Source organism: Porites lutea, chromosome 8 (genome assembly GCF_958299795.1).
Source record: "Porites lutea chromosome 8, jaPorLute2.1, whole genome shotgun sequence".
Lineage (NCBI taxonomy): Eukaryota > Metazoa > Cnidaria > Anthozoa > Scleractinia > Poritidae > Porites > Porites lutea.
In genome coordinates, this window is record NC_133208.1 from 3,582,174 (window position 1) to 3,603,195 (window position 21,022).

A 21,022-nucleotide genomic window follows, 5' to 3' on the forward strand; every position below is an offset into this window, starting at 1 on the left:
GATAAGTCGTCAGGCCCGCAGTCGAGATTCTGTTAACACAAAAACGTTTTAGCCGAAAGCATACTGTATACAGTTACGTTGAGTTTGTTAAAATATGTTACGGGAATAAACGCCTCCCATCTATCAAACGCCCCCTCTTGGACCCCTAAAATTAAATAAACGCCCTGGGCGTTTATTAGGTCATTTACGGTAATCATCGCGTTTTTCCCGAGAAATATACAGTGAAGTTCTATTTTTGCTGGAATAGCGCGCGTTAATACTGAGCGAGTGCCCCTGGGCATCCCATAATACTCCTTAAATCTAATAAATTCAATATGGCCGCCGTATCGGTAAAAAGGTCTATTAAAATCACTCTAAACAAATCGTGGCTAGTAGAGGTCGTGGAGCGGCTATAACAACGAAATTCCAAAATGAGACTAAATAAGATCAGAAGCAATGAAAAAGTTTATCCATGCATGTTATTCGGACATTTTGTTGAGGTGTCTAAATTCCCCTGTTTTTATCCTCACGGACTAAATGTTCTTATCTATTAATTTTCCTTTCCCTCACGGGCTACAATAACATTACACTCGGTGATATTCTTTTGCTTTATGTTTTTTATTGTTTTTTTTCTTCACTTATTTGTTTTTATAAAGAATCAAGGGGTTTTCCACTCAAAATGATGTTTAATAATAAATTATCCGGCTCAATAGTAACTCTAACAACACACTTACTGTCGTTATTAAACTAATCTAACTGTTACTTCTTTTAGAAATGTTGCTACTTATGTAATTTTATACTTTTAAAACTTATATGAAGTCAAACTTATTTTCCTAATTTTTAAGAAACAAAATACAATCTAATTTTCCTGTTGAAACGCTATTTTATGAAAACGATATTTGTTCTTCATGTAATTATATACAACATTAGAGGCTCATCTGATCTCATCTGTTGGTGATTACAGTTTACAAGTGGTGGCCCAAGATTAAACCATCACAGACGACGTTATTGGAAAAGAAATGGAGCGAGATCTTGCAACAAAGATGCAAAAAAAAAACCTCTTTTCTTTCGGCTGCCGTGAAGAAGAAACTATTCATTTGTAAACTATACAACCTTATTGACTAGAAATGGACGTCTTGCTTCCCTGTTTCAGGGTTTACGTAAAGACTAAGTTTAAACGGGTAAATTTTAAATATCTACATCTCCAGTTTTAACTAGTCTACTACGACGTAAGAACTGTTGCATTATAATTGTTAACCTTACTGTTTATATGGGTAACAATTGGTTAACTTGACGTAACAGACGTTTTTCTCCCTTGAGTTTCTTTTGCTACCAATTTCTTGTTTCAGTTATTTTTGACGTTTCTAACCAGCCTATGTACATACAAGTCTTTTTCACAAGAACAATATTTACCCTCGTTTACAAGCTTATCATTTCTGGAGAGCGTTAACGATGGTCATTACATCATTTTCGTGTGAACGCAACTAAGACGTAAACGGAAACGTCTAGACTAGTGTGGACACGGCCGTGGGCCATCCAGCGACGGCGGTTAAAACTCCTGCGGTCAATCTGCCCAGACAACTGTGCCAGTGACCCGGGATGATGCCAAAATTTATGCCCATAATGTTCCTTCTCTCCGTCGACACAGCGTTGTCCTCAGAACAATTTAATTTAACCGCCATATCTTTACTTTAGCGACAAGAAGAAATGCTTTGGAATGTTACTGAAAGTGACCTTTGTATAGGACGGTGAAAGGTTACTCAGCACCTGCTAATCACACTTAAAATCTCCCTAGTAGAGTCAGGTTTAAGAGGAAGCGAAGTCGCATACTTGTTCCCATATCCGGACGAGTCTTCGGTCTTTATGACCAGCCGCAGTGGAGGCCTCATAGTAGCTATGGGTGGACTCTCTGTAAAATCTACAACAGAAGCAAAACGAAAGATCAGGGACGTTTCAGTATTTAAATACTGAAAAAAGGAAAAACTCGTCATCATAAAAAAAGTAAGGTATATCTACGCAGGTGAAAGATCGATAGAATCCCGTAGGCACAGTTGGGTTAATCTGTAATCGTAATCGTAACTGAGGCGTTTATACGGTTCTTGGAAAATACATGGCTCGATATCCTACCTTCTCCACTAGTTGCTTCTATCCCGTCAAAGTCCTCATAAGGACGAATTGCTCTGTTCTGACATTTGTTCCACAAGCTATAAACAACAAAACAATTAAATGTCAAGCAAAACAGAGCAATATAACATTAAAACAAAAACGAAGGTATCTAGCTTTACGGATTCCATTTTATTTTTGCCTAGTTGTAGTTTTTTAACTGAGACATACGGCACATAGAGATTACTGAATGTAGTTTATTGTAAGCACGTCTCTAGCCGTTTAGTTCGGCCGAAACTCCCTGTTTAAACTGGAAGACTTACGTCAATGATCTCTTGGTCGCCAGTGACTTCATCTTCTGCAAAGGATAGAGGAAAAACACTCTTTTATTCCTATGAGATGATTAAAAGCCTTTTGAAATGTACTGCAGGTTACTCTTTCAAAAGTTATTTTGAACATTGTTAGAAAAAAAATAGGAAGAAAGTTGTAAATCCGTATAATTCGCTTTCGTTTGGCTGCTGATCATCATGATCTATCAGTAGTGTCCTAAACTCAAACTTCCTTGGGTGGTTCTTAGGAAACACATCAGGACTTCCGTTTCAGAACTTCTTCCTTTCGATTGTTTTTCCAGGTTTGGAGCTAAACTTTGGAAAGCAATTCCCAACGAATTTCGTCAACTCTCCAAAGGAACTTTTAAAAAACATTTTTATGACTTATTGCTCTCGATAATGGAAGCAGAGGATGGAATGCAGAGGTTGATTAGGTTGAAGTGCCCATTCTGCTAAAAAAAATCGCAAATTCTACAACCACGACTTAATGCACTAATAATTGATAGGTTATTTCACTCTAGTACACTTGTCTTATAGATCCATTCCGTAAGACTATTTTGTATTGAACTCTAGCTTGTTTTTCTGTAATTCTTATTTATCCGCATAGTTTATTTAGTTTGCTTTAATATAATCTTCATAGTGTCTTTTAATTTATTATTTATGATTGACTGCTGTAACCTTTCCACTACCACCCGCCTCGTCTAGCTCTTGCTATTTGCGGGCCGAGATAGGAAAACGATGAGTATAAAAATAACATTGTATAAATAGATAATAGATGTGAATAAGAGCCAGTGAAGCGAAGGGTCTCCCTTGTACCGCAGATATTACTTTTTGGCCACGGGAAACGGCAGATATTTTAAACTGTCCTCAAAAACAAAGGGCTGTACAAAATGGATCGATTAATTCCTTCATCTCCTTCAAGCACAAGTGTACCCGAGATCCACCCTTTGTAACTGGCTGCTTAGCCTGAGCCAGTTGATGGCAGTGATAAATGAAACGCCCTCATAAATGCGCAAGGTCAACATTAACCCAGTCAGAACGGTTGTACCACTTTCGCCACAAAAATACAAAACTATGTTACTCCCTATGTAGCAGTTGTCACGGCAAAAGGAGGGATGATGACACTTATCCCGCTCCAGTCGTAAGACTAGCATAATTCTAATTTAAATGAAAAGGCTTGGGGTTGACCGATGCAAGCAACACTCTTGGCCGAGTGGCAGTGGAACTTTTTACAAGAGTAGGGTAGCTTTAATAGGAGCTACAATATCGTGCAAGCAACGCTAAAGAGCTGGGACCAGCATGTCAAATCTCCTACTCACTATTAAAATAACAATTCTGAAAACTATGAAAAGAAACCCGTAAGGTTGTTGAACCGCTTTTATAAATACATATTATAACTTTGCTAAAAAACAAAAACAAAAACGAAAAAGTGAACCTCTGTGGCCTGTGAGTGAGGGAGGAGGTGAGAGCGCACCCGTCGCACCGCCCCCCCACCCCCATTCCTCCCTACAGGCCTGTAATATGCTACCTTCTTGGTTGCTTGGTTGCTTGGTTCCTTCTCTGGTTGCTTCTATCCCATCCACGTCTACATCAGACGAATTGTTCTGTTCTGACATTTGGTCCACAAGCTATAAACAGTAAAACAATTCAATGTCAAGCAAAACAAAACAATAAAACATTACAACAAAAACAACGGTATAAATCATGCTTTATAGATTCCATTTTATTTAAAATTTGCCTAGTTGTAGTTTTTTTTAACTGAGACGTAATAATAATAATAATAATAATAATAATAATAATAATAATTTATCCAGGAGCCCACACGCCTTAGCGGTTTTCAGTGAGGGCACTGCAAATTATAAATGACAAACTGATAAAAAAAATCTCCCACTTTAAAAATTAAAAACTGAAAAAAGAGCTAAAAACTGATATTTACACATAAAACTTATTTTCATAGTTTAACAATTAGATAGGCCATTATTTACAAAGTTTTAAGCTTTGCCTTAAAGAAGGACAATGATTTGCTGTTTTTAATGTCATTGTTTAGGTTGTGCCAGGCCTTAGACGGTGAAAAATGAAACTTTGCTTGCCCCAATTGGTGCGCACTCGCGGAAGGTGTAAGAGAGATTACTAGAGATTACTGCATGTAGCTAGTTTATTGTAAGCACGTCTCTAGCCGTTTAGTTCGGCCGAAACTCATTTAAACTAGAAAACTTACGTCAATGATCTCTTGGTCGCTAGGAACTTCATCTTCTGCAAAGGATAGAGCAAGTTTATATTACTATGAGATAAAGGCTTTTGAAATGTACTGCATGTTACTCTTACAAAAGTTATCTTGAACATTGACTAGAACCATAAGTCAAAAAATTTACTTCCAGTCTCATGCTAATAAAAGTACTGTTAGGAACAGGCCTGTAGGTGACCAAAAAAGGGGAACAAGTATGTTACGCCGAGTCGGCGAATTCTAATTTTTAAAAAAGTGTTTTTCAGTTGTGCTTTTCTTTGAGATTCCTTGAAATGAACCAATTATTTTCCGGCAAATAAAATAAGATTCTATAAAAATTCGTAAAATTCTGAAAATAAGCCCCTCCAAGCATAAGCCCCTCCAAATATAAGCCCCTGAGGGGTTGTACTTGGAAATTACCCTCAAATACAAAGTAAAATAAAGCAATAACGGTACAGTAACATATAAACTTTTGGGATTTGCCAAAGAAAATATTACGTGTGCCAAATGATTGCAGTCAGAAAGTCTGGAAAGTGTTATAACAGCTTATTGCTGTTTGCGTAGTTCACAGTACTCTCCACTCGCGGCTTGAATTTCCTCGGTCCATATAGACAAAGTACTTGCATGGCTGCGTTTTAGAAAGGTCTACTTCCTCAAGGCGAGTTTCAGTAAAACCTTTCTACAAATTACTGACATAAATTTCCTTCCAACTATAAGCTAGTCCAATCGATTTTGAGACGCAAATTTCCCTCCAAGTCATGATAAGCCTAGCCGATTTTGAAACGCAGTTTTCCCTCCGTATGTAAGCCCCTCCGAATATAAGCCCCTTCAAAAGTAAGCCCCTCAAAAAGGGCCTTTGAACTGAAAATATAAGCCCCGGGGCTTATTTTCGGAATTTTACGGTATTTGCTCCTAAAAAGATTGAAATTAAGAAACGCTCACCTTCCTTGACAATAAATTTGTCAACTTCTGGGGAACTCTGAAAGATCAAAAGTATTTGCATCAATTTCTGACCGGTACGTTATTTAAAATGTCTCAGAGAGGGGTCTGTCATGATCGGCCGTAGTCATTTTAAAAACTTCAAGGATCCCATAAATATTTTCTAATCTTAAGCCATGACCAACGATTACGGCTTTATGTCGAATTTTGTCTACATTAGTGGGAGTTTAGAATGCGACAGTCCCGACAGCAGTAATTCATCGGACCCTGCTTCACTGACTTTCTGAACTCTACTGTCTATTAGACGGCAAGTGGTTGTCCTTACTGCTCGAAGTCTAGCTGTCCAATCACATGTTTTATCTTCAGGCTTCTCTGGTTTTTTTCCACTGGAATCTTCATCCCCGTCGTCTTTTTCATCGCTTTTGTCGTTCTCCTTCTTTGGTTTCGGAACGAACTTGTCCACCGCCATCGCATTCCAAGCCGCCAAGATCCAAGGCGTAGCGTGAAATGCGTGAAATGAATCTTCATCCCCGTCGTCTTTTTCATCGCCTTTGTCGTTCTCCTTCTTTGGTTTCGGAACGAACTTGTCCACCGCCATCGCATTCCAAGCCGCCAAGAGCCAAGGCGTAGCGTGAAATGCGACGTGAGGGAAATTTTCTATAAAAAGCAAGCAGTAAACCTCTGTAAGACGGGTTTAAAGCGTTTCAACACAAAAACGAACATTTCTCTGTAATGGAGGAAGCATCTGTTCTGGGGACCTTTTCGTGGATTGGAAAAAAGGTAACGGCTCACGCGTTTCGGGTCACGTGATCTGAGCGAGTTTTTGACCCTTCGTCTCGGATACGTCTCCGAAGTGCATTGACCGAGAAGGCCTGGGAAGAAGCCGTAGGCAAGTTGACCCCACTGGGACCCCTGATGTACACGCCAGGACAAACGTCAGTGGCCTTAGTGGAAAAGCGGCCGCAAGATGTATAATGTATTTTATATTTGGAAGAAGCATACTAACCTTTTGATCTGTCAACCACGAGAGTTTCAAATGCCGGGAAAGCTGAAATTGGGCGACGCGATAGCGCAGCCTGCTTCTCAGTCGAGTGAACGGAACTCCTCATGTCATCTAACAGCTAAAAAAATAACAGAATATGGGTCACAAGAAAATTTGTGGTGCTTCAACAGGCATGGTCATCTACCTGAAATAACACAATATTTTATTGTTGAAAAAGTCGAAAAAACGTGTACTTTCACTCAAAAATGGCTTGACCACCTGCTACTTATGACATCATATCTCGTAACCATAGAAACTGACCATCACTGAACTTGACTCACAATTCGCGCGAGGGATGAAAGAACAGCTACTGAAAATATCAGGTGCTGACGTTTTATCCTCTAGGAAAAAACTCAGAAAAACCTTAGGGGGGGTGGAATCCTCCCCCCCCCCCCTTGTACGTCAGAGGGTTAACTCAACAACAATTATGCTCTCTCAATCTTTAATACATTACATTATAAATTATAAACTTGGAGTTCTATCAGATGATAATTTTGAAATTGATTCTATGAATTACAGGATTTTCAACAAATTTGTATTATATTGGAACAAAAATGTCGATAAGTGGGCTGCAAATGCGGCGCTTATTTAGGACGGTGCTTTGGTCGAGACAAGCTCTTTTTCGAGTGAGTTCAGTATTTAAATGGAAGACACCAGCAATACTTACCTGAACTATTTCCTTATCCGTCAGCAGATCAAGCGATTGCTGTGTAGATGCTGCAGATTTAAAAGATCGAAAGTGCTCATAGTTTGTCTAGTAAAGTACATAAAAAAGTATATGCATGAATGTTCTATCCCGCGCGTAGTATCATAAACCAAACCTCTTAGCTAGTTCGGAAATTTGTGTAACTGATTTGGAAGCAAGGCGTATTGGGTTTAGTTGCATGTTGTGAGGTTTGACGCTTTTAAAAGTATTCTCTCTTCCGTAGCTTCTTTCCAGAGAACTTTCCTTAAAATGGTAATAATTTATTATTTAATTTCCCTGTTTTACGCTAAAGGGTGTGGTCAGGATGTAGGGTGCGGCTTTAGCTTTGATCAGTAGTTGCTATGTTTCCAAGTTTTCAGTCGTGTGAACCACAAAGTTGCTTGGCAAGCAGGTTTTTGTACTTCCCGCGAGTCTATCTCTTTTTTTCTAATAGCTTGTTGTTTTTACAACAACCACATCCGTCTATTTTGGGCAGAAGGTTAGAAGAAATAAAATAAATAAATTTAAGTTTTTTCTTTAGATAGTATCTAAAAATATGCAAGTGAAAAACTAAGTCTCCCCTTCAGTTTCTAGAACAGGAGTATTTCTGACGCGGGGTGGGGGGGGGGGGGGGGGTGTCTTTTAAAAACGAGAAACGGAGTAAGCTATGGATAGTTTTCGAATTGTTTTTATATGACCAGAATGAAGACTGAACTCTAAACTGGAGTAATGCGTCAAAACACATTTGAATGTTTTGTAGTCATGTGATTTTGAAGTGACTCCTCCAAGGTCCGCGCTCTCGGGTGTGAAATTTGCATTTTTCTGACTGAAGCTGTGTGGTGTGTTTTAAAATTCTACGAAAATATAGCCTCTACTTTTCTAAGGACTTACGTTTTTCTCCAGTGGTCTTCCGCTCGTTTTTTGAGTCGTTGCTTTTCATCATGTAAATTTTATACGCCTCGTTTCCTCTCGGGCAACTTTTCTCCCTAACTTCGCGAAAATCAGGGAGCGCATTTAACGTGCATCTAAAATTCGTCTTCCACTTGCTGGGATTGGGGCGATCGATTCCTTCCGTGTATTTTCCAGAATAAATAGCCCACTGTTTGAAAATTTCACAGTCGTAACGAACACACCATAGGCGGTGCGATCCGTGTTTCCAAGGAATTTTGAACAATCCACGGCTTCGGTCGATCCATTCCGCACCTTCTTTGTTGTCAAGCTTCTGCTTGAGCCAGTCTCGAAAACGCAATCTCCTGGTTCCCGCCGGTTTGCAGTAGTCGTGCATTTCGTTTATCATTTGTTTTAGGTGATTCTATCGAGGTGAAATTCGACAACAGAATATTTCCTTGGAAATGATCTTTCTAAGAAAAAACGGATCTCAATTTAATCGGCGTCTGTGCGCTTTCACTCAACCAATCGAAAATGAAAACTCGGAAAAAGCCTGTCTTAAACCTGTGTAAGGATCTATAAAGACTCAGATATGATTTGCACGCATCGACAGTTGTAGATCGTTCTTAAAATGAATGTTTCCAAGTATGGCCCACCCAATATACAGTCTTCATATGATCTATTTGTTTTTTTGCCAAAAGGGAAAATTCCCTTTGCAAAGGGGTTTTTCCCTCTCCACTTTATTGGTTTATCCACGGAACAATAACATCCTGGGTGCAGGTATCAGTCGCATCAACTGGAATGTTTTTCGTGTGTTAAATTTTTCTTTTCGATTATTATTACTTTAACTAGGAAATATCTTATGGGGCTAACTCAAAAATAACCCTTTACGGAATGTTTCACCGGGAAAAATCTTAATTGCAGGCAAATAATACAGACGTGACGCAATCTTTTACTACGAGTGCGTTGTTTTTGTTTTCCTTGAGACATAAATAATTATGCCCTCCCCTAAAAAAGCACGTATCATTTTACTGTTATTAAAAATATTCCTTCCTGGTGTCAAAGTTCTTCACATGCGGCCAGAAAATATGTAAATCCCTTATTATTTTTGTTCCCTGATTAAATTTAATACGCGTCGTTCAAGCATTTGCTTCAAATGCAATGGCGTGTACAGCTGGTTTAATACAGGTGGCTACCTTCAGTGCATTTCATATAAAATACTTTCATATCTTTAAGCTTAAAATATACTGAATATAAGGAATCAGTTATAAACACCGTAAATGGAAATAAACAGCAGAATCGGTAACAGTAGACTGAGTAGATCAACTGAAATACTCGGTAACGCGAAATAACGCGAACTTGTCAAAGACTGGAAAGGGGAATCCCCTGTTTCTGACGCCTCCTTGCTTTTATTAGTTACAATGTGAAGTATTCTGGTACATCACTTATTTATTGCCTTATGAGCATATTTCTCCAGCTTTATTTTACCATTTTATTTTTACTTTTCTGGCGTGTCCTGAAGCAATGATCTTTAACCCCACTTAATTTTTAGGCTGATTAAAGCGGCCTTTAAAACGCTGGAGAAAAAGAGTTTTCCGGCGGAAATCAAATAAATTGGTCAAGAAACTGTTCGAAAAAAGAAAGAAAGAGAAAATAAAAAATGATTAATGTAAACATTGAAATGTAAATTTCTGAGTTGTTTGCGTTGCTCTAAAGTCGACTGGGCCTCCAGGGGGCCTCAGTAGACATAACATATTTTTAGAATAATCATTAACCCTGATACTGTCGAATTTTCGAGAATTTTCAATTTAATTTCGTATGCATTCTTCGCGAACAGGGTGTACATACACCGTCAATTAACTAACTCAAAGTATTGTAAAAACGATTGATTAGCCTGGACTATTTTCCCAAAGGAAAGTAACATTTTGATTTTTTAGGAAGCGAAATTCCCATGTGAGTTTGTGGCTCCTACTGCATTATATCCAATTTTCATCTCTCTACAGAGACTAATATTTTCATATTCCAGTTTGATCAGGAATTAGAAGACCAAACGTTTTTCTATCAGTCTTAACATCACAGATAAATTAAGAACGACAAAAAATGCGCGCAATGACATAAAATCGGCAGCTGGAGACAGGTGTGGCCGAGTATTAACTTATGCGAGATGACAAGATTCGTTAAAAAAATTCGGGGAATCCCCCGTTTCCTGCCTTAATCTTATGCAACCTGAAAATAATACGAAACTAATGCTTCAATGATTAAAAAACTTGTTGAAATTCTTTTATCTTCTATCAGCAATTCCCTCGTAAAAAATCCCAGTTTCACACGGCTTTCCGACACAGCAATAATTTGTGCATGTTTTTTTAATATTGTTTTTCACCTCTTAGTCTCGTAGTTGTGAAAGTTTTAAAATTGCTTTTTGAGCCCCTCAGCCACCTAGTAAGCTCCTTCAACTCGGAACGAATGAGCGCGTGCTGTGACTCAAATTAATAGTCAGAATATTGTGATAGAGTGATTTTACTTGACCCGTGAAACAGATACTGAATAGTGCAAAACAGCGAGAGGTTAACAAAAGAAGACAATAGAATTAGAGCCTAATAGTGCGTAGTATTCTACGACCTATTTCACGGTTCAAGTAATCACTTTAAACAAATCGTGGCTAGTAGAGGTCGTAGAGCGGCTATAACAACGAAATTCCAAAATTAGACTATATAAGATTAGAAAAGGTTTATCCATGCATGATATTCCGACATTTTGGTGTCTAAATAGAGAGAAGTCGTTACGTCACGTTGTCATGGTAGCAATTTTTTTGGATGACAGCAAACCGGTAAAGTCACTTAAAACTCTTTTCGCACTATTTCAAACTTCACCGATCTTATTCAGTTTCATTTAATTTGGCAAATCTTGGCGAAATTTTCTTTGGGACCGTATCTATCAGTATCGTTATCTATGTTTAGAAAAATAAAGCGACCATTTTTTGTTGTTTTCGCCTAGTCCATAAAGCGGGCTCGTGAAATTAGGAAGTTTCATGTCGTAGTGTCGCGTGATGCACGTGCTAAGGTGTTGTTTGTTAATATAAACATTTTTTTTGCCGTTCTCCTTGCCGTCGCCGTTGTCGTTGGTTTTGTTGTCATCAAGAAATAGTGCTACCATGGTAACGTGACGTCAAACTTCTCTCTATTCCCGTGTTTTTATCATCACGGACTAAATGTTCTTATCTATTAATTTTCGTTTCTCTCACGGGCTACGACAACATTACACTCGGTAATATTTTTTTTTGCGTTATGTATTTTATTGTTTTTTTCATTTATTTGTTTTTATAAAGAATTAAGGGGTTTTCCACCAAAAATAATGTTTAATAATATATTATCCAGCTCAATAGTAACTCTAACAACACACTGTCGTTATTAAACTAATCTGACTAACTGTTACTTCTTTTAGAAATGTTACTACTCATGAAATTTACTCTTTTAAAACTTGTATGAAGTCAAAGTTACTTTACAAAACTGTTAAGAAACAAAATGCAATCTAATTTTCCTAATGAAACGCTATTTTATGAAAACGATATTTGTTCGTCATGTAATTATATACAACATTAGAGGCTCAACTACTCAGTAAGCAACACACGCTTGCGACAATGATGTTGGTGATTACAGTTTACAAGTGGCGGCCCAAGATTAAACCGTGACCACGTTATTTGGAAAAGAAATTGTGGGAGAACTGGAGACCAAGCTGCAAAGAAAACCTCTTTTCTTTAAGTTGCCTTGAAAAAGAATGGGAAACTTTTTATTGTTAAACTACTTAACGGACGTCTTGCTTCCCTTACTGCAGGGCTTAAGTAGAGACTAAGTAAACTAAGTATAAACGGGTAAATCTTAACTATCTACATCTTTTTACTAGTCCATTACCACGTATGACCTGTTGCATTACTGTTGTTAACCTTACTGTTTACAGTATATGGGTAACAATTGGTTAAGTTGACGTAACAGAATTTTATTCCGTTGACTTCTTCCTTGCTGCAAATTTCTTGCCTCGGTCATTTTTGACGTTTCTAACAAACCTATGTCCATACGAGTCTTTTTTCACGAGAACAATATTTACCCGCGTTTACAAGCTTATCATTTCTGGAGAGCGTTAACGATGATCGTTACAACATTTTCGTGTGAACACAACTAAGACGTAAACGCAAACGTCTGGACTAGTGTGGACACGGCCTTGGGCCATCCAGCGACGGCGGTAAAAACTCCTGTGGTCAATCTGCCCAGACAACTGTGCCAGTGACCCGGGATGATGTCAAAATTCATGTCCGTAATGTTCCTTCTCTCCGTCGACACAGCGTTGTCCTTAGAACAATTTAATTGAACCGCCATATCTTTTACTTTACCGAAAAGAAGAAATGCTTTGATAACTCAAAAGACTTGTTACTGAAAGTGGCCATTGAAAAGGACGGTGAACGGTTACTCAGCACCTGCTGATCACACTTAAAATCTCCCTAGTAGAGTCAGGTGTAAGAGGAAGCGAAGTCGCATACTCGTTCCCATAACCGGAAGAGTCTTCTGTCTTTATGACCAGCCGCAGTGGAGGCCTCATAGTAGCTTTGGGTGGACTCTCTGTAAAATCTATACAACAGAAGCAAAACGAAAGATCAGGGACGTTTCACTATTTAAATACTGAAAAAAGGAAAAACTCGTCATCATAAAAAAGTAAGCTATATCTACGCAGGTGAAAGATCGATAGGATCTCGTAGGCCCAGTTGGGTTAATCTGTAATCGTAATCGTAACCGAGGCGTTCAACTTAAACTTTCGGTCGCTAAACGTAAAATTGTTAGTCGCAAATAGCTGTTTCGTGCCACAATTTGTCAGTTACTTAAAACTTTTTAATGATCCTTTCACATGACTAAGACCTTAAATTTGGTTAACCTCATAACAGTTGAAACTAATTTAAAACTTTTATTTCCATTTTATTTTTATGTCATGATCTCTTGTGCTGATCTTTCTTTCTCTATGGGTACCACGGTTACACGGTTCCGGGCTAGAAAATAAATTGTTCAATATCCTACCTTCTTCACTGGTTGCTTCTATCGCGTCCAAGTCTTCATAAGACGAATTGCTTTGTTCTGACATTTGGTCCACAAGCTATAAACAATAGGACAATTCAATGTCAAGAAAGACAACACAATAAAACATTAAAACAAAAAGGGATCATGCTTTACGGATTCCAATTTATTTTTGGCCTAGTAGTAGTTTTTTTTTAATTGAGACGTACGTAGAGATTACTGAAAGTAGTTTATTGTAAGCACCTTTCTAACTCTGATTTGAGTCGAAACTCATTTAACTGGAAAACTTACGTCAATGATTTCTTGGTCGCTGGGAACTTCATCCTCTGCAAAGGATAAGTAAAAAATCCTTTTTATCAAGTTATTATTATGAGATAAAGCCTTTTGAAATGTACTGCATGTTACTCTTACAAAAGTTATTTTGAACATTGACTAATTTCATCGAAATAAGAGCACTATGAGGAACAGGTCGGGAGGTAACCACAATAAGGGAACAAGTATATTATTAAGCCGAATGTGCGATTTCTAATTTTTAAAATTAAAGTGTTTTTCAGTTGTCATTTTCTTCGAGATTGCATACAGCAATTCCATTATCTGAGAGAACTTCATATTATTTGCTTCTAAGAACACTTAAATTAAAGAAACGCTCACCTTCCTTGACAATAACTTTGGCAACTTCTGGGGAACTCTGAAAGATTGAAAGAACACACGAGTGAATATTTATTTTAAAAGAACTGTATAGTATAAACAAGACATATTTATTCAAAATGCAAAAAGAGAAACCTATAAAGGCTTATTTTTTAGCGAGGAATAATTCTGCGATCTACTTCATGGAATGCGGACTTTCTTTAGAAATCCGACAAACCATCCGGAGAAAGTGGAAATTTTGCCGCATACAGGCCATTAATAGCTAAGATTTGTTTCATTCGGAATGTTAACTACTGGTAGAAATATTGACTTCTCAAGAAAAAAACATCCAACAAGTTACCTCTTCCATTTCACCTTCTTGAGAACATGATGGCAAGATTCTATCAGTGGGAGACAACGGTTCTTGTTTAATATCTGGCTGGGCCATAATTCCTTTGTCTGAGATAAGAAGAAAAGGAATGCATAAAGACTGAAAAATTATAGATACTTCACAAACATCGATATCAAAGATCTGGCGAGAACAACATTAAAATGTTTGAAAATATTGATCGGCTCTCCCAGGAGCCAACACCTTTTCAGAACTCAGGTCAGAGACTTCAGATTTACGGGTGAGATACGCGCTGAGTACTGTTAGTATTGACAGTACCAGAATAATGCAGCGTGTGGCGATAAGGAAAATATTGATCTTAAGAATTAATGTTTCACATCATGTAAACTTGGACCTCGGCTTGGGTTTAAAAGTGACACTAAGGGGATCGTTCACCAAACTTCCTTCCCCTCCTTCCACCACCATACATAGATCCACCACTGTATTCAAAAAAGACAGACTGCAAATAATCGTCATCACGGGGAATCTCCGATAGTCCTTATTAAGTAATTTACTGTAAAGGGACGCTTACAAGCCTTGAGCGGAAACGTCTTGGCAAGGGGTTTTAGAAGAGCTGATAATCGGAGGGACTTCACCTTCTAACCGGAATAGATACAGCGCTTCGAAACAAGCTATAGCAGTGCTAATCAAAATACGTTTTGCATTTACGAGTTTTTAATTTAGCTTCAAAACGTCATGATAAATCGAATTCTTTTTAAAGCATTTGGAGGGGGCCTTCTTATATCAGAGGATATATCGGATGTATTTTTTTTGGTTCCAGGGGCGTGTAACCTGGGGGCCTTATTAGAGGATGGGAGGGGCGGGGGTTATAAGTAGTAATTTACGATAGGCCGAAGAAAGACAAAATATAGCTAAACATATTGCAAAAGACTCGAACCTTCGATATATCATTACCTTCCATCACAGGTCTCGGATCGAACCATGTGTTCATGTAATCATGATCCAATAGGTGGGCAGGCCAGTGAAATGTTGGCCAGAAACCAAACCCACTAAAGGGCTTGCTACCAAGTGGATAATATGGAGCCTTTCTCGGTGGTTCCTGAATAAAGGAAATAGTATTGGTTTCAGTGATGTATATACATGAATTTTATATAGTTGAACCCGTCCCTGAATGAAGCCGGGCAGTTAGACGCAACTTATAATCAACTGCGAAAAGAAAACCTGAAGGTATTGGTATAATAATGTATATGAAATATCCGCCTGTTGTGGTTTCACTCATCATTGATAACAACAATAAGTACTACTAAACGTTGTTGTTGTTTTTTTTCAATATGAAACGTTTTCACATACATGACGTCACAGCGGCCGTATTGGTGTCCCAAAACAATGAAACGTGGGCCATGTTTGTTGAGAGTGGAACCTTTTTCTTCTATAAAAACCTTCTTCAGTTTCCAATACATTTGTATAGCTGGTTGGCACGCGTGATTGAAAACGCTCAATTGACTATCCTGTTCACAATCAGACTACAGCACTAAGAATATCGACCAGCAAGTAGCTGAAAGTTTACTTTCACTGTGGGTTCATTTGTGGTATACCGAAAAACCAGTGACGCATTCGCCCGCATAAAGTTTTTATTGTTTTTAGGCTAAGCAACAACAAAAAATCGGCACCACGATAGGAATACTATACGCTATACGAATGTATTACAAATGAGATCACTCTCAAATATAAGTACAGGGTTTGGGCAGCGACAGAAAGGAACGGCCAACATTTTATTTTCATTTTATCATGGGAAAATGCCCGTGCTCTTTTAAACACAACTGTCGATAGATTAATGAAGCAAATGAAGCAATGAAGCAAATATATTCATAAATGTAATGTTCTGTGACCGGACCGAAGCAAAGCAAAATTGGTAATATAAACGTCACTCGCTTAAACGCAAGGGCTATTTTTGCTACCTGAAACAAACTCAGTATTCCCTGTCAGTGAATAAAGTGACAACACATTAAAGCTTACAGAAGGCGCTTTTCGTTTTTCTTTTTCGGTTTTCTAACCTTTTTGTTGGTTCGAAAGTTTAACAGTAAGTTTTCTAAATTCTGTTGAAAACTTATTTAATATTTTTCTGAGAAATAATATCTGAGCTTACAGTTTACAGTGTTATCTAACTGGATAAACTGACATTCACACCGCCTAACTTTATGTCTTTCCACGCCTTTCACTAACGCACTGCGGATTGTCTGATAAGTTCCTAAGGAGAACTTGGTTTTATGTTGTTTTTATGGTATTTAAAGATCTCACAAACTGAAATGCGAGGGGTATAATTGACAGAGCGAGAGGTTAACAAAGCGAAAAACATTTAAGCCTGATTCACTCGTTGTTGCTTTTCAAAACTAACTTGGCTTTCCTTCCTTCAGTTTGAATCTTTAAAGATGACTTTAATATTTTGCCAAGCGGCCTCAATCATACCGGAAAAAAAGCGAGGTGTCCCACTTAAATCATTTCATCATTCTATCAGTGTTAACGATTTCCTCATACCTACTTGTAGCATAAAATCCTTTAGATTTAATTATATTAAGAAGGGTATTTCATGGTAATCACACGGAACTTTTTCTGGAAGTAGTTTGGCTATTTTCCTGAAGTTTTGTTTTAATGTTTATTTCCCCATTTATGGGAAACAAATGGTTTAAGCAATTTCCGCTACCTGTATTCCATTAAAAACCTGCGTGCAACTATAAATAAAATAATAATAGTGTTCCCCATGTAAGGGCCTTGCCAGCATTCATTTTCCGCCAAGCTGCAACCTTCGTCTTAATGAAATTAACAATTGTACTGATTTTATTTTCTGGTAGCCAATATGAAACAGTATCTACTTACAGCAATTCTATTTTTGACAGATTCCTCTTGGTCCCTTCTTGCGGACTTTCTTGAACTAGCATGTTCTCTTGAAGTTGATGTAGAAACCACTGTACTCGTTGAGGCGTTTGCTGCAGAAGAAAGCAATTACTGACTTTTACTCAAACTCAGTCAAGATTGACTTCCCACAGGAATTATAGCCGAGGTCTTAAGTCTGTGTTCTAAGAGCCTGAAGTAGTCGGAATGTCGCAAAAGACCGCGCAATAAGTGACCCTTGACTACATTCTGAGACAAACCGATTAAATTATTTGCGTCGATGGGTTGTACCGGGCCAGTTATGTTCATCGCAGTAGATACACAGACAAAACCTCACTAGATAAACGTTCGTCTTTCTTTAATGTACTATATCTCTAAAGAGACAAAGCAACCCATTTTTTTTGTTTGCGGAGACGTTTCGTTTACAAACGCGCCCACAACTTTAGTCTTCAATAAAAGTGTACTTTTAGAAACAACCGCGCTCTTGTACGAACACACGATGTTCACTGGAAGGTAGCAAAGAAAACAAAATAAACTAGTTGCGAGCTGGTGGCTGCTGCACCCCTTGCGGCCGGGCATGACTCAGCAGCCAACACGAGCAGTCAGTATCGAAGTTCCGCCTTGCACTTTAAACTCTTTCTCGTGATATATATCCTCCTCGATATGGGTATTCCTCCGCAAGGCATAGTTTTTCCTTGTTTTTCCGGCCAGAATACAGATTGCTCTCTGCAAAGGAATTCGAATTTTTTGTGGCCTATCGCACAAATTTGCTGAATTTGTCGAATTTGTGGAGTTGAACTCCCAGTTTCGAATTAAAATCTTCTTGTTTGCACACTGCCAAACAGAATCGATTTTCGCAATCTTGACTTCAACAAGTAAAATTCTTAAATATTTTAATTCAACGAAATACTGTGAGCGTTCAAACTTTCGGCAAGTGGCCATAGAGAAAGATTTAGTTCACATGATCAAACTCCATCTGAAAAAGATGGCACAACATCGCTTATCTTATTGAATTCCATGGTAAAAAGACTTCATACGATACAGACACTATTTGCAGAAAACCGTGTTTCATTTAAGATCACCGATTAGGTAATTTACGAATTCTTTAGTTTGGAGAATTTACTGCGATGTCATTCCTGAAATTGCAAAATCCATTATCAGAAAGAATCACTGAATAGACTGGCCATTTCCATGTTTATGTTCTGCCAATTATGATCCAATCTTATCTTTGCATAAGATCGAAACATTCTTCAAGACTTTCGAACCTTTGTCGCAAGTGCCTAAAGCAACACTTAGCTTTTATGCGATAATGCAATGTCTTGGTTTAAAGATTTAATATGTTCAAACTAGCATGACGCTTTCTTGGAATAGTCAAAACCAAAAAAAACCCTCTCTTGTCGAAACATGAGTGCGCGTTATGGACGCCGTGTACTATGCAGTTGCTAAAAGAAAAAATTTGCAAGGTTTCATTTAGGATCTATGCATTAGCTGAAACAAGCTTTAAAATCGTAGTTTGTCGCGCATTTTTAATGAAAACTCTCAAGCTTGAATGCTGAATCCACAAATGTCCCAAGCTGCTTTACTATAGGGTGCGACTACAGAAACCACGCCCTAATCAACCTTGCGATTTTCGTTGAAAAAATATTCCGGGGAAGTCCAATTTTTCCAGCGCAGTAATAAAAACAGGAAACCGACATTTAACATCCCTGAAAACTTTAAACTGGGTGAGAAATCCCGCTTTAAACGTTGATGTTTCCAAAAGCGACCCACCATATATGCAAATTACGTCATGTAGGTCTTTTTCTGGGAAAATGTCCAACATCCGCATGTATTCATTTTTCTTAGAATTAAAGCGCAGTTATCGCCTGATGCAAATATTGCTCGTTGATTTCGGCACTGCATTTTGGTTGAGTAGAAACATTGATTTTGCTACAACATGAGTGAATTACAGATGATCTTTGCCTTTTTTCAAATATTGTTATGGCTATTTTACGTGCTAATCCGTTAAGGATAGAGAACAAGGGGGTCACGGGTTTATGCATAAGGAAGGTTTCGAGCATTCAAAACCTTTGGTGTAGGGTACATACTGTTGATTTATGCTCTTCCAATTTGCAGCAAGGCAATTTTTTAACTATGTGCGAGCGGCAAACAACTACTCTGAATAATGAATAAGTTAATAAAATTGATTTCATCAGCGTTTCAGATAGTTTCGTTGTTTATATTTGTGTTAGCGCAAGTCGCCTTAGAAGTCGATCTTGTGTTGGTCAGGCCGTTTGAAATACTCACATTTACTCTGTCCGCGTCTCGACTGCCCAGAATCTTTCTTGTCGTTTTTCCTGATAATCTGGTACACTTTGTATGCATCTTGCCCACGCGCGATGCCCTGATTCGGAAGCTCACGAATGTCCGGCAAAGCATTGAGGGCGCAGCGGAAATTAGCCTTCCATCTTCGCGGGTCTGGCTTGTCGATACCTCGTCTGTAGCGGCCGGTGTGCGCCGCCCAGGCTTCGAAGACGCAAGCATCCTTGACCACGGACCAACACTGCCTGGAAGCATGTTTCCACGGGACTTTAAAGATGCCTTTATCGCGATCTACCCACTGAAGTCCTCGAAGCCTGCCGCTGTCTGCTTGTTGTTCGATCCATGCGCGTAGTCTCATCTTCTCCGCGGGCATCGCGAACTGATTTTCTCTTCAAAAGTCGAGTTATAAAAAAAAATACTGCAGTAGGAATATCTCAAATTTTTGTCGCAGATTAGAAGAGAGGAACTTCTTGCTGGCTGGCTGACTGAGTAACGAATGAATGGAGCTTTCCTTTTTGATCAGACGTCTTTTATTTCAGCCAGTTCGTGACGCGCGGGGAGTCCCCGAGTATTTCCGGGAACTGTGATGTCACTGGCAACCAATCAAAAGCTAGCGCATTCGCGGCAAAAACACAATGATCTGAAACGAATTTAGATCGGTTGTAACTAGGGTGTGTCAAGTAATTCTCAAGACTTTTGAACCTAAATACATTTTATCTTACAAAATGTCCAGTATACTAATTATTTTTCTATCAAATGTCGGCAAACTCTATGCTGCGTTTGCATATTAATAAAAGCAATGAATCAGTTTCAAAACTTGGCCAGTTTTAGTTTCGTTATCTTGTAGAATCGATGATAAAAAGTGAAACATGGAAAAGAAAACTGAAGCGGAAAACTTGACGCTTCAACAGAAAACGAAAGAACTTCATGTGCGTTACCTTGAACGCGAAAGCAAACGAAAACATATGGTGGAATTATAATACAAAAATTCACGTCTTGTAAAATACCTCAGTGCTACAAGGCAAGGTAAATACCGAGAAAAACTAATTTTAGAATTCTTTTGTCTAAATTATGTACAAGACAGGTAAGAAATTGTCCCACCCTATGCCATGTGATTCGGGTATGATCCTAGTTTTCGATTAGTATAATAAATTCTAATTAACGAAAGCAATTTTAAGATCGCTGTGCAAAAAGAAGTAGTAATAGTACCTCCCTTTTAATTCTTGTTTAACGTTCTCCATGTAGTGAAGTCAGAGGGTTGTTTTTCGAAAACAACTGGTTACATAAAACGTAAGTGGACTCGTGACATTTCACGCTGTAACGAGCTAAATTTAAAACAGTGACTCCAGGATATTACGTTGAAAATATGTAAATATCAAAATGTGTATTTATTAGCATGTCAGAATAAAATGACGATTTTTAATCGCAAAGAAAACGAAATGCAAATAAGAAATTGAAAGCTTTAAAACGTCATAGAAACTGACAAGAAAGAAATGAAAGAAACAAATTATTCCTTTCGATCAATCCAAGAAATGTTCGAAAGCGTGACACGATGGTGCGAGACTTCGTTACACTGTATAAACACTCAGTGTACAACGAGTTGTTTTTCC

At 38.2% G+C, this 21,022-nt stretch overlaps 1 protein-coding gene across 4 annotated transcripts; it reads right to left on the bottom strand.

The window, feature by feature from the left end:
• Positions 1 to 613: 613 nt before the first annotated feature.
• Positions 614 to 19,931, bottom strand: LOC140945703 (uncharacterized). 4 transcript variants are annotated; one of them, XM_073394742.1, is made up of 11 exons: positions 19,398 to 19,931; positions 17,097 to 17,206; positions 15,177 to 15,321; positions 14,235 to 14,332; positions 13,898 to 13,934; positions 13,538 to 13,572; positions 13,250 to 13,325; positions 4,630 to 4,664; positions 3,940 to 4,039; positions 2,406 to 2,440; positions 2,127 to 2,183 (listed from the first exon to the last, which is right to left on the bottom strand). In XM_073394742.1, exons 1-11 carry the CDS (start codon positions 19,783 to 19,785, stop codon positions 2,142 to 2,144), a joined length of 1,101 nt encoding a protein of 366 aa, XP_073250843.1. In that variant the 5' UTR covers positions 19,786 to 19,931; the 3' UTR covers positions 2,127 to 2,141. The 4 variants fall into 4 exon arrangements, with proteins under 4 accessions (XP_073250842.1, XP_073250840.1, XP_073250843.1 ...); XM_073394739.1 differs by lacking the exons at positions 13,250 to 13,325; positions 13,538 to 13,572; positions 13,898 to 13,934; ... (2 more) ...; positions 17,097 to 17,206; positions 19,398 to 19,931 and adding exons at positions 1,778 to 1,897; positions 5,578 to 5,614; positions 5,900 to 6,231; ... (1 more) ...; positions 7,284 to 7,333; positions 8,193 to 8,846 and having other exon boundaries at positions 2,107 to 2,183; XM_073394741.1 differs by lacking the exons at positions 2,127 to 2,183; positions 2,406 to 2,440; positions 3,940 to 4,039; positions 4,630 to 4,664 and adding an exon at positions 614 to 1,897 and having other exon boundaries at positions 19,398 to 19,930.
• Positions 19,932 to 21,022: the final 1,091 nt, after the last annotated feature.

What these genes read in the sequence shown, in the direction of transcription:
- LOC140945703 (XM_073394739.1), bottom strand. Translation starts at nt 8,598, where the DNA reads ATGATAAACGAAATGCACGACTACTGCAAACCGGCGGGAACCAGGAGA. An exon ending in GGACAGCTAGACTTCGAGCA is followed by an intron (nt 5,615 to 5,899) that starts GTAAGGACAACC and finishes TTGATCTTTCAG; the next exon opens with AGTTCCCCAGAAGTTGACAA. An exon ending in GCGACCAAGAGATCATTGAC is followed by an intron (nt 4,040 to 4,629) that starts GTAAGTTTTCTA and finishes TACTGTTTATAG; the next exon opens with CTTGTGGACCAAATGTCAGA.